The sequence below is a fragment of the Sipha flava genome, unplaced genomic scaffold (genome assembly GCF_003268045.1).
Source record: "Sipha flava isolate LNK unplaced genomic scaffold, YSA_version1 38_pilon_pilon, whole genome shotgun sequence".
Lineage (NCBI taxonomy): Eukaryota > Metazoa > Arthropoda > Insecta > Hemiptera > Aphididae > Sipha > Sipha flava.
Window position 1 is genome coordinate 26,708 of NW_020273099.1, and position 12,673 is coordinate 39,380.

The 12,673-nt window shown below is 25.1% G+C and overlaps 2 protein-coding genes across 2 annotated transcripts; one reads left to right on the plus strand and one right to left on the minus strand.

Annotated features, from left to right (window-relative positions):
* Window positions 1–409: 409 nt before the first annotated feature.
* Window positions 410–4,761, minus strand: LOC112688330 (integrator complex subunit 6). Its single transcript, XM_025561484.1, has 14 exons — window positions 4,645–4,761; window positions 4,507–4,584; window positions 3,762–4,182; window positions 3,309–3,526; window positions 3,090–3,251; window positions 2,869–3,021; window positions 2,577–2,804; window positions 2,369–2,517; window positions 2,184–2,305; window positions 1,902–2,108; window positions 1,705–1,841; window positions 1,402–1,639; window positions 802–1,119; window positions 410–654 (listed from the first exon to the last, which is right to left on the minus strand). Exons 1-14 carry the CDS (start codon window positions 4,759–4,761, stop codon window positions 482–484), a joined length of 2,721 nt encoding a protein of 906 aa, XP_025417269.1. The 3' UTR covers window positions 410–481.
* Window positions 4,760–9,944, plus strand: LOC112688331 (alkaline ceramidase 3). Its single transcript, XM_025561486.1, has 7 exons — window positions 4,760–5,879; window positions 8,561–8,672; window positions 8,733–8,843; window positions 8,936–9,041; window positions 9,104–9,394; window positions 9,637–9,741; window positions 9,804–9,944. The coding sequence occupies exons 2-7, from the start codon at window positions 8,567–8,569 to the stop codon at window positions 9,910–9,912; spliced, it is 828 nt and encodes a 275-aa protein (XP_025417271.1). The 5' UTR covers window positions 4,760–5,879; window positions 8,561–8,566; the 3' UTR covers window positions 9,913–9,944.
* The last annotated feature ends 2,729 nt before the right edge of the window (window positions 9,945–12,673 follow it).

Sequence of the window (12,673 nt, forward strand, 5' to 3'; positions counted from 1 at the left end):
TGTTAGTATTCTTTTATAAAACAATATTCATTTTACTCATTTCTGTTAATATTCAATTATCTGAAGAGATAAATGAATACATTTTATTGGAAACCAAATGTCTAATTATTATAATGATTTAATAAATAGCAAGAAAAAAAAATCTATAATTATATTGATAATGATTAAATTGAAAAGAACATTCATTAATAGGTATGGAAAAATTATCCTCAAATAGTATTTATCATTTTACAAAATAATAATTGCTTTATGGAATAGTAGAAGACAAAGATATTTCATTTTGAAAAGGAACTGAATAATGTTTATCTTATCCCATCATATAAACACACCTAGAGTTTTTCTTCAATACAAAAATTTATTTGTATGATATTTTTTTGCATGTTGATGTTCTATAATTTCATAAAAACATTAAATAATTGGAAAAATAATTAATAAGAATAAGGCCAATTGATTTTTATATAATTTTTTTTTTTTTTTTAAATCATCTGGCCGCAGCTGGAATTTGCATATATGATTTTCTAAACTCCTCCAATTTGTTTACTAATCTTTTTCTCTTAAACCTAAGCGCTTCAGCAATAATGTCATTAACATAAGTCAATTGGATAGATGCTGGACCTTTTAATGTACCCAAACAATGGAATAGTGCTGTATAATCTGAAAAAATATTTTTTAAAAAAAAAGCAAAAAAACATTGTTTTATTAGTAAAGAATTAAATACATATTTTATTTTTATACATTTTAGGTTACTCACAATTTTTCAGAAGGCGAATGACGCCCCAATGAAATATGAAGTATACTTACTTTGGCCTGGACGTTTAACTTCAATGAATAAAAGTTTCCTAACTTTTGCATTGTGTTGTTTAATGTCTAACAACTCTTGTTTTGACAGTTCATTCATGTCTTGGTCCACATTAGTAGTAATTGTTAATAGGTGTTGACGAACACCATTTCCTTCTTGAATCACTGGGATATGGTTACATATATCATTCGGCATAATTTCATCTTCATCAGTTTCATCATTAAAATGGTTTTCATATGGTTCAAGTATTGGTGGAGGAGGTGATGGGCACATAACCCTAGGGTAACAATCTCCATTTACCGGAAGTGGAGTTTCTTCATCTAATAATAATATAATTATATATAAACAAATTTAATAATAATATTTTTTCTGTATAATCTCATGAAAGAAAGCATTTTTACTGGTTTTTCTTTATAACAAGAAATAGTTCCTACAACAGTAAAATTATCAATAGGTAAAGGAGAGTCTGTGTATCAACACATAGGAGGATTTATAGAGGATGACATATTGATGGAAGATTTTACCAAACACATTCTTACATGAGATAAAAGTTAGTTATCTTATTTCTGGAATAATAATAGTCATTAATATTTGAGTCAAACCTGTTTCCCCTCCATTGGGTAAAAGTATAGGCGGAGTTTCTACTAAAGAATTAATAGGAATGATAGGTGCAGGTGATGGTGATCTAGGTCGAGGAGATGCACATACATGTCGTGGTAAAGGTCCAGGTTTTCTTCTTGTAGGACCACTATCTAAAGCTCTTTTAGATCCAGCTCTAGGACTAGAGGATCCACTTCCTGCTCCAACCAAGTCAACATCTGCTTCATCTACCATCATTCTCTATATAAAATACAAATAAAGGCAATACGTTAAATTATACAAAAATAAAAAACTGAATTACTAACTTTATCAATTTTGAAAGGATTTCCAAACATGTGTTGTCTCACGGGCATTGATTCTACTTCTCGAAGTGGTGATGTCATACGTTTTAAATATTCTTGATAATTACCCATCTGACTTACAGGCATACAATGCACTAAATCTAAAGATAAAATTATTAAATGAATATTAAAATGAACATGTTAATTTTATAAAGTCTTACCATCTTCAAAATATCTGGTTGGAGTAAGATGACAAAAACTAGTTTGCATGTTTTTAACTACTTCTAAAAGTTTACTACGTGATATATCAAAAGGATTATGAAAACCAGAACCGCCAGTTCTATTACATTCAACATTTTTTCTTTTAGCAGTACCTACTACAAAGTTATTGAAATCATTTAATTGTTCTCGTAAATGAATAAATTTATCTGAAATTAATACATATAAATATTTATTAACACATAATAAATAATACTAAATGAAATAAAAATATATTTTATTACTTTGCAACTGAGGATTAGTGGACATATCTTTTTTGAGCGATGATATATGATTGGTACGAATGTAATCAGCTAAATTTAAATTTGTTTTAGCTGTTTGTTTGTTAGTCACTTCAGTACATAACCTAAAACATTATTTTATATTTATAATTCAAGGAATCAAATTTATTTCTTAATTACTCAAATACCTATCATATTCTGTTTTTGCTTGTGTTTTAAGACGTTTTAAATAACTTAGAACAGAGTAGCTTAAAGAAGCATTGTCTGCAGTGTCAGGCACCAAAGAAGTCACTACAGTACTGGGCACACCCATTCTTGTTAAGGCTCTCCTTAGAGGCTAAAAATTGAATTTATTGTAAAAATTATAATAACAAAAAAATAAGCATAAATGTTTACAGCATTATAATATCCTGGTGTGCTTCGTAAATAAGCTTGAAATTGAGCCCGCCATTCAGGAGTTTGTTTTAATCTATGTACTTTTATCAATTCATCGAGAATAGGTAAAAGTAATGGGTAATTATAAGGTAATACAAATAGATTAACACAGGATAATGTTGTACTAGCTTTTAAGTAACCAAATGGATGCATCACTTCTGGAGTTTTAAAACTGTTAGCAACAAAAACCTAGAATATAAAAATATTAATTAATAAATTGAGAATAGTTTTATATTAAATAACTATTGATTACCTGCCAACAAAGAGTTGGCTGTTTTCTTGACAGTATAAATTGTGTAAGTGGACACGGTTCCAATTCATATTTATCAAAAGGTAAACTTTCAATTACCATAGGTTCTTGGTTTACACAAGAAAATTTAACTGTTGGGTGAGCACATCTTGGTGGCTATTTCATAAAAATAATTATATAAAAATAAATACAAAAAAAAAAAAAAAGAATTTTTTAAAAAATACCAAAGAGTTCATTGTATTTTCAGGCCAGTATGATTCAGGTATAGGCCAAAAACCCATAGGAAATCCTTTTTGGGCAGATTTTGGAACATGAATAAGTTTTCGACAATTATGCCAAGCATTAGAAAGTGGCTGAACAATATTTGGAACACCATTAATTTTATTCTAGATAAATATCTTTAGTTAATAAAACATTTTAAATAATAATTTATTGAATCTTACCCCATTTTGATGATTCAAATGATCTGTACCACTAAAACCAATTTTTCCAAATTCTTCATAACCTAAATCAATGTCCATACTATTTTCCTTGTCTGCAATTGGTAAAGGTTCTGGACCAATTTTTTCAAAGTTTATTACCACACCACTTTGAATTTTTTGCACTAAACTATCAATGCATTGCATTAATACTCTTTGTGAAGTTATACAATATGATCTACCTAACACAAAAATTCAATTTAACAAAATATGTATATATAAATTTATAATTAAATTATACTATATAAATGTTTGTAAATCAAAATTGATTATTTAATTATGATAAAAATTTGAATTTAATTTATCATTTAAGGAAAATAAGTACTCATAACAAATTAAAAATGTTAAAGAAAATACAAAAATATTATATCAATATGATAAGTTATAAGTTAATTAAAAATGAAGAATAATTAGTACCTCCAGTAACTTCACACATAGCATCAATAGGTGATGTATCATTGGCAACTAGTCCAGTATCACGATCTACAGTTGGCGTGCCAGACATACGTAATACTAGGGAAAACAACCTCTGGTCCCAACGAAATGGTTCTCTAGTCATCTCCCATCCAGGTATAGGATTTGTCATGGGGAGATTAAATTCATCAACTACTGTGGATGAATTTGATAACCGTCCTCCATCTGTTATTACTACTATGATACATGGTTCCAAAAAAAATGGTGAACGACCCTGGCCATAAGTGTCTATACCACTTTGCATTCGATTTATATTAAGTATATCAAATACATTTTTTAGTGCTAATCCTAAGGTAGTCATTTCAGCACAGCGTAAATTTTTCAATTGATTCATAAATGCACCAATGTTTTCTTTCCAACCAGCCTAAAAAGTAAATAAAGGATTCATTATTCAAAATTAAAAAATTAATTAAATAATAATTATTATTAATATCAATAAAATACAAATGAAGTATAAAATTTAAATGTTAAAAATAATTATACTATTTATATAATCATAATGTATTAAACATGGTACATTTAAAAAAGGATACTTTATTTGTATATTATTTATTATAGTTTAATAACAAATATATTGAATCCAGTAGTCATTAATAAAAAAAAAAATCCAAAATAATTTAATTTAAAAATCAACATTAATTAGAAATTAATTTTTTTACTGATCTTTAGCTACTATATTAATATTTACCTTAATATTGGCTGGTGGCTCTTCAAAAGTCAATAACATATATCTATCACCCCGGCTCTCTGAAGACCGCTGTCTTACCTATTGGGAAAACGCAAAAATAAGTGAACTAATGAAAATAGATGGAAAGCAACAGCAAACCTTGACAAAGGACTCAACAGCCCCTTTAGCAATGTCCAAAAGTGTCGGTCTTCCACCCATGTAAGTCCGTTGGCACATGGACGCCGAGGTATCAATAAGAAATACTATGATAGTCATGCCTTACAAATGTTCGAAAAATATTATGGTGCTAATATCAGTACAAGCATTTGAAATGTGGTGCGCGAGGACAAGATGGATTTTTCGTTGCAATGTGCACTATCGTTTATGCTAACTGCAATGCGACCAACATGTGAAAACGTCTCACAAGCTGATGCTCATACGTGGAAGGTGACGGCCATTTTTCGACGGTCGTCTGAGGGATTTGTGACTAGGCAATGTAAACGATAGAAGCTTGCACATAAATTGACGTCCAGCAGCCAACTTTTACCATTATGTGGTTATCGGAATTGAGCTCGTCGGAACGCACGTCAATTCCGTGAGAGTGCGTTGCACAACCCGTTCCTCCACCACTTTCGATTAACCAACAAATCCGTCACCCCGGACAAAATTGACAGCGATGCTCCAGGGCTTGGTAATTCTGTAATTCGTACGCACAGGTACGCGGTCGACTTTAGCGATTAAAGATGACACCAAATCATATCACGGCCGTTTGGAAATCCACAATATCCCTCGTTGGGCTTTCCTCTTATTTCGATATTATTGCGCGTGTGATCTTACTAATCGTTTTCGGTATTAGGTTGCCGGCACTGTACAAGTCAATGACATAATCGAGATTCTTTAAAAGGGAAAAAAAAAACAAAAAAATATCAAACCGCTGATGGTCGTGTGTGGTGGACGGCGGTGTCAAACTGTCGACGTCGTTGCGATGTGAATAGCGGTTGCGGCTGATCGTGCTGCGGTATAATTGTCGGGTGTCGGGTAGTAATTCAGCAAAGTTGCCATTACGCAGCCCGTGGTCGTGCGTTGTGGGCAGTCGGCGTCGGTTAGTGGTGCTTGCTACTAGTCCCCGGCTGATCTTGTTTCTTCGCTCCGGCCGGTATCCGCTGTCCCTTAACTTTTTTCTTCTGATTTTATTTCCCCAGAGAATTCAAATTGTACCAATTCCAATTAGTTATTTTTTTAATGAATTCACCCATTTCGTTTACTCGCACTGCAACACAACCGCAGTCATGTCCTATTGGTTATTCACTGTTGTAGAGAATAGAGGTGCATTTTCGGATTGAAATTAACATTTATTTCACACTTTTATACCTGGCCGGTTGCCACATTCCTAGGTAATAATTTTATCATAATTTATTATATCTTCGTAACTATTTAATAAACCATGTACTTAATAATTCTTCCTTTTCGTTCAAAAATACTTCAGCGTGTGTTAGTTTGTTACATTGTTTCATTATAACTATAAAACTTAGGTATTTATAGAATAATAGATATAATAGCTACATTGTGTTAATTTTCAAATTTACTATAATAATCGAGTTCAATAATAAGTAAATAATTTTAATTCATTAACATATTAATTATTTAAGCTTATGTTTTTAATAAAAAAAAAACATTTTTAATAAAAAAATAGTTTTATTATAGTTTTTTAACAGATGTCAAATATAAGGATTATTGTTTCATTAAGTATACATTATCAATGTTAAATGTTTATCTAGATATTTAAAATATCACTATGGGCATGTAATGGGATTAAATTAAACAAATTCTTGGACATTTATATAGATGTAGTTATCCTTTTCTAGTTTCTTAAGGAACCACTTGAATTAAAGCCACAGATGAAGAAAAGTTTTTATCATTTTTATAAAAAAAAAAAATAAATTAATGTTCAAAACTTATTTTGTTAAAGTTTATTATTATTAGAAAAATTTATTGAGTTAAAAACTAACTATTCACATATTGAAATTATTATTTATTATTTTTAAAATAATTTTAATTATACTTTTTAAATATTTATTATATTTGTCTGCTTTTAAAATATTAATTATTTGTAAGAAACTAAAGGAGTGGTTAGTAAATACTACTGTATGAATATTGAATAATATCATGATGCCTTGTATACTAATGTTATTTCTTATAAACATTAAAAACAATCAAACATTTTTGTAACTAGTTTTTGTTATACTGTTATAGGTATATAATATTACTATATAGATTTCAATTTTAAAACATGGTTTTCTTTACTTAATCATTAATGAAATTTTAAGTTATCATTTATTGTGTAAAGTATATATAAATATTTATTTCAAGTCAATAATTTAATGGTTTAAGATTACTATTAAAAGTTATTTTATGTATTAATTATTATTTTTTATCATAATTATTTTTAACATTGAATTGTTTGCTTTTATGTTTAATTTCTCCTAAAAATATAAGCAATATAATATTCCTATCATTTTAATTTTAAATATAGATATATTTTTGAGACAGTTAATAATTTTGTAATATTATTTATATTTCATTAATTTTAATACTAAGAAAAAAATTCTGTAATTAACGAGTGAGTCCCAGTATTATTGACTTTGTATGTACCTGGCGATGAATTTTTAATTCAAACTTAGTAATACTTTACAATTATAATAATACTTCAGGCTTAGCATTTATTTATTTTTGTATTTATTTAATTATTTTTTTTTTTATAAACTCTTTGTTTATTTATTTATATAATAATTTATAAGTATTAACTAATTTATAATTTTAATTACATTTTTATCATTTTATTAATGAATTCAAATAAATAAATGTTATGGCTAACACAATTATTTAAATTATGAACAGTTAGTTATAAAATATTTTAAAAATATAAACTAATTTTATATTAAGTATTTTAAAATCTAGACAACAATTAAACTGAAAGTATTTATTAATTTAAGTATTATAATTCTTAGTTTAAAAAGATAAAGATATTATAATTTTATTAATATAAACTAGAGCCATATTAGATTTATTATGAGCCATAATATAGGTACATTAGTTTAAGTAAGAATAATGAGTGTCATTAATAAAATAAATATTCAGAATAGCTTTAATAATTAATATATATTTTTTTAAATACATATATACTTAGAAATATTTATTTATATATATGTTTATATATATTATGGATTATAACTTAACTATTTTTATGATAAAATACTAAATAACATAAACAATTTAGTATGTTGATGCCTTGAACTTGTTTTATCTATTGAGGAATCCAATTTTATAGTTTTCAACCAACATCAATATTTTTCAATAGATGTCGGAGCGCATAATATAAACATTTTTAATCAGCAATCACAATTTATTACTTTCTTAATGTTAGCTTAATGTAATTAATGTAATTACCATGCTTCAACATTAAGTATGGTTTGAGGTCTTATTAATATCTATACATCTTACTTAGGTGTTATTTTAAATAAATGCAAATTTAGCACTAGAATTTAATTCAGATAAGACAAAATAGATTTTTAAAATATTGTGGATTTTATTATTCTTTGGGTATTTGAGTATTTGTTTTGGAGGGAACAAAATTAGCCAAATTCAAGAACCGTTATACCTTATTTATTGTTTATTTTTATATAAATTTGTATGTTTACATTTTGTATATGGTTAGTATTTAAGTACCTAGTTTTGTAGAGATCATATACGCCTGGGTTGGAAGGTAGTAAATACAGCACTATACTGGGCTAAAGAAAAAATATAACTAATATTTAATGTACATTACCAAACACGTTACCATTATATTAGTGTGTTATTATTATTCATATTTTACTTTGTTAGTCTTACTACTTACTTATTTGATATTTATTTAGTTCTGTTGTATAAATTACATGTTTATTATATTTTAAATATATGATGCTTGACGCGAGAAAAAAAAATTTAAATACCTAATTAAACATCAAATAATATGCTTATTTAAAATATTTTACGCTGTATATTAATATTCATTTTTCTTTTAAATCCATTAAAATAGATATCAATGGCTTTTCAAGACTCCAATTATTCAGGATATTGGGGTAAGCCTACTGCTACAATTGATTGGTGTGAAAAAAACTATGAAGTGAACTATTATGTTGCTGAAATGTGTAAGTATAATGCATTAAATCTGTGATAACTTATTTAAATTTTTTATAATTTTTCAATAGGGAATACTATTAGTAATTTAATGATGATATTACTTCCATTATGGGGAATTTGGGATATGAAAAAACAAAAATTTGCTCAGAGATTTTTTTTATGTTACTTATTCATTACAGGTATGTAAAAGATTAAAATAATTTTGAAATTTAGTTCAAATAATAATAACATCTAACTATTATATTAATTATTAATTAATTATCTTATGTAGTGGTTGGTTTTGGCAGTTGGGCATTTCACATGACACTTTTATATGAAATGCAGTTATTTGATGAATTACCAATGGTTTGGGGAACATGTTATTGTATTTACTGCTTGTAAGCTTATTAAAATATATTTTTAATTTAAAATTTATGATTTAATATATATATATTTTCAGATCAATAGTAAAACATGATATGAAATCAAAGTATATTCCAAATAAGTTATTGTTATTAGCATTAATAATAATAAGTATTGGTTTTGCAATTGTTTATCTTACCTGGCCACAACCGTTATTGCAACATTTTTGCTATGGTATACTAGTGGCTATATCTTTAGCACAGGAAATCAAATTAATATTAGAGTTCAAATGTGGTGTTTGTAAACACATGTTTATTGTTGCACTAGGATTATATCTATTTGGGTTTTTTTTGTGGAATATAGATAATATATTTTGCAAGAACCTTACGTGAGTATCTTTTAAGTTATGATATAATTAGGGTGACTATCGATGTTTTACCAAAACATAGTAGGACACCCTATTATACATATATATAAATCATGAACTTTTTGCTTGTAAGTTACTGAATCTTATTTTCTTTTTGATATTGTTTAATGATTTTATTAGATTTTATAATTTTATTACTTAAAATTATTATAGTTTTTATGTAAACATTTAAAATCTAATCTTTATTTTTTATTTGATTATAGAATCTTGAGAGAACAAATCCCAGTGTTCTTTCGACCATTTACTCAAATGCATAGTTGGTGGCATGTATTTGCAGGATATGGGGTATATATTCAAGTTCTATTTTGGTAATAGTTTTAAATTCTTATAAAATTAAACTATTTGTTTAATAAATTTTTATTCAATTTAGTATTCACAGCACATATGATTACCATAAAAAGTATCAACAATCAAATGTACTTTTACCTGAACATATGTATTTTAGTATTCGTTGGCAAAAAAGTAACAAAAAATATTGATTATTCTATGTAGATCAATATTATATGATATGTTAAGTATGATTTTTATTTTATTATTCTTATCTGAATTTTTTTTGGTAAAATTATTGGATTACCAATTCCAAATTTAATTCTTTAATTCTTTTGTACAAATTTTTTTAGGTTGTATTATTTTTGTTATAATTTAAAGTCTGTTTACTATAATTTTTATCTTAGTAATATTTTTTATTACCTTAGTTAAATGAGATTTGTGGGAGAAAATTCATAGAAGTATAGATTGTTTTTATGTACATTCTGTTTGATTTTTTAACAAGTTTAGGTCACGTGAAGATAGAATTGAAAAATTATTTAGAAATTATTTTATTTTTACAATAATTTATTCTTAAAGCAATTTTTGAACTTTTTGTTTTTTTAATATCATAGAAATTCTCGTCCAAATGAAAATTTAATGATTTTTGATAAAAAAAATTAGTCAAAACATTTAAATTATTATTGTAATAGAAATTATAAATATATTAAATCATTTTCCCAATTATTATTTTATATTTTAATACCATTAACAATATACTAAAGCAAAAGTTTGCTTTTAATTGAAAATTTTATAATTCTATTGATTCTTGGTTATAAACTGTAGGATAAAAACATTTTTGTTAAAATGTTATTAATTTCATTTTTGTCAAGATTTTTACAATTTTTGATTATAATATGTGTATTTTTTTTTTTTCATTATAGCTTATTTAACAATTTTGTAAAAGGTTTTTAGCTGTTAATAATACTGAATAAAAGTTTTATGTATACTGTATACTGTATACCTATCTATGTATAAATTCTAATACAAATTTGTTTCTATAGTAATAATTTATATCTTAAAGGTCTCTTAGCTTATAATTTTATCATTGTATTATAATTAATTTAAATATTAACACAATATTTTATTATTTAAAGTAATAGATTTTATGCATGATGTTGAATAATTTAGCAAAAGAAAGTTGGTTGGTATATGTTTTTCTTTTAATTTTCCTAATAGTCTATTTATATCTAGTCTCATTTATGAGTCAAAAATATTTTGATAAATAATTACTTATTTTCATCATAATCATTGTCATAGTTAAAATATTTAGATTAAAATGTAAGTACAAAGTTACTGCACAAAGTATTCAGAATTATTTTTTCATTGTTATCATTTAGCCCTTTTGATGAAAAAATGTTGTTATTTATTGAATTAGCTTATAAATAAATTTCATTTTAAAATCTAAGTTTTTGGAACATATTGACTGATTTGAAAAATAGTGCTGAATTAAATGTATACTTTAATATTAGATAGTTTTTAGTTGTAAATAATTTTTAAAAAATGTAATAAATATATAATTAACTTAATGTCTTGATGACTTATGATTCCATTGTACAGTAGTATATCATATATACTGAGTTGTATCAAAAGTGACTGGTTGCCTACACTTTGGGCGCAATTCATGGAAGGGAGCAAAAACGATAAATGATATTTTAAAAATATATTGATCAATGTTGTATATTTTATTTACAAAAACTTCAACATCGTTTTTATTAATTGTTGAAAATAATATCTAATAATTATAGTATTTTTAAATTAAAAATTCATATAGGTACATTTTGAAATTTCACCCTGGATGCAATATTTGGACATATATATATTTATATATAAATATATGATAAAAACTTATAATTAAATATTTGCATTTGCCATTCAATGTTTAGTAGTTTTATTTTCAAAGCCATTAAAGCATTCTGGTGATTTTACTAATAGGCTGTTATTTAAAATTCAATTTTATTAATTTATTTTTATTGAGCTTTAGTTTGTGAATTCTCTTCATTAAATATTTTTTCAATATTTATGTACATTATTTTGTTTTGTATTAGTAAAATAATAAATAAATATAGATATGAATACTTGTATTTTTACTAATGGACTTGTTTATTAATATGTATTAATTAATATTTATTAATATAATGGTTTAGGAAGTTTTTTAAGTAATAAATATTCTTTTTTATATTGAATTATAAATAAATTAGTAAATAAATAATGAAAGTTACAGTTAATGTATATGATATACAATCTAGTTATTCAATGCAAAAATTATTCTTGCTGATTTTCTAAATAATTAAAAACCGCCAGTTATTTGGGAATCTTTAATATTGGATTATATAACATATTGTTTTATTAATCTAGTGTTAAATTACTTGTTTGTCTATAAATAAATTATAAATATATTTAAAGTGGTCAATAATATTTTTAAAATTTAAGATAAAATTTTCTTTGATTTTATAGTTTAAATTTAAAAACTATAGAAATAGATCTTATATTTATTACCATATTAAATAATGATAGTATACATAGTTTGGACTGTAAATTATTTTGGAATTAGGGCAGAGTAATGTAAAATTAAATTTTAGTACTGTTTAAAATTTATTTACAAAATACAAACAGTTTTAGTTTTATAACAAGATATTTATATATCAAAAAACTTTAATATATAGGTATGTATATAAATTAATTCAGTAAAAATTATACCATAAATATTATATTACAAAATGTGAGGCTCAGAGTAAAAATGGATTAGATGCATCATAAAAATAATATTCTAAATATGGAATAAATTTAATTTAATTTGTGGTCTAAATAGAAATATTTTATAAAATTTAACAGTTTACAAGCCAAGTATATATAAAAATATATTTTTGGTTTAGAAGCGTACAAAATTTATATTTTTAATATATTTATTATAAGTTAATTTCTTTACTTGCA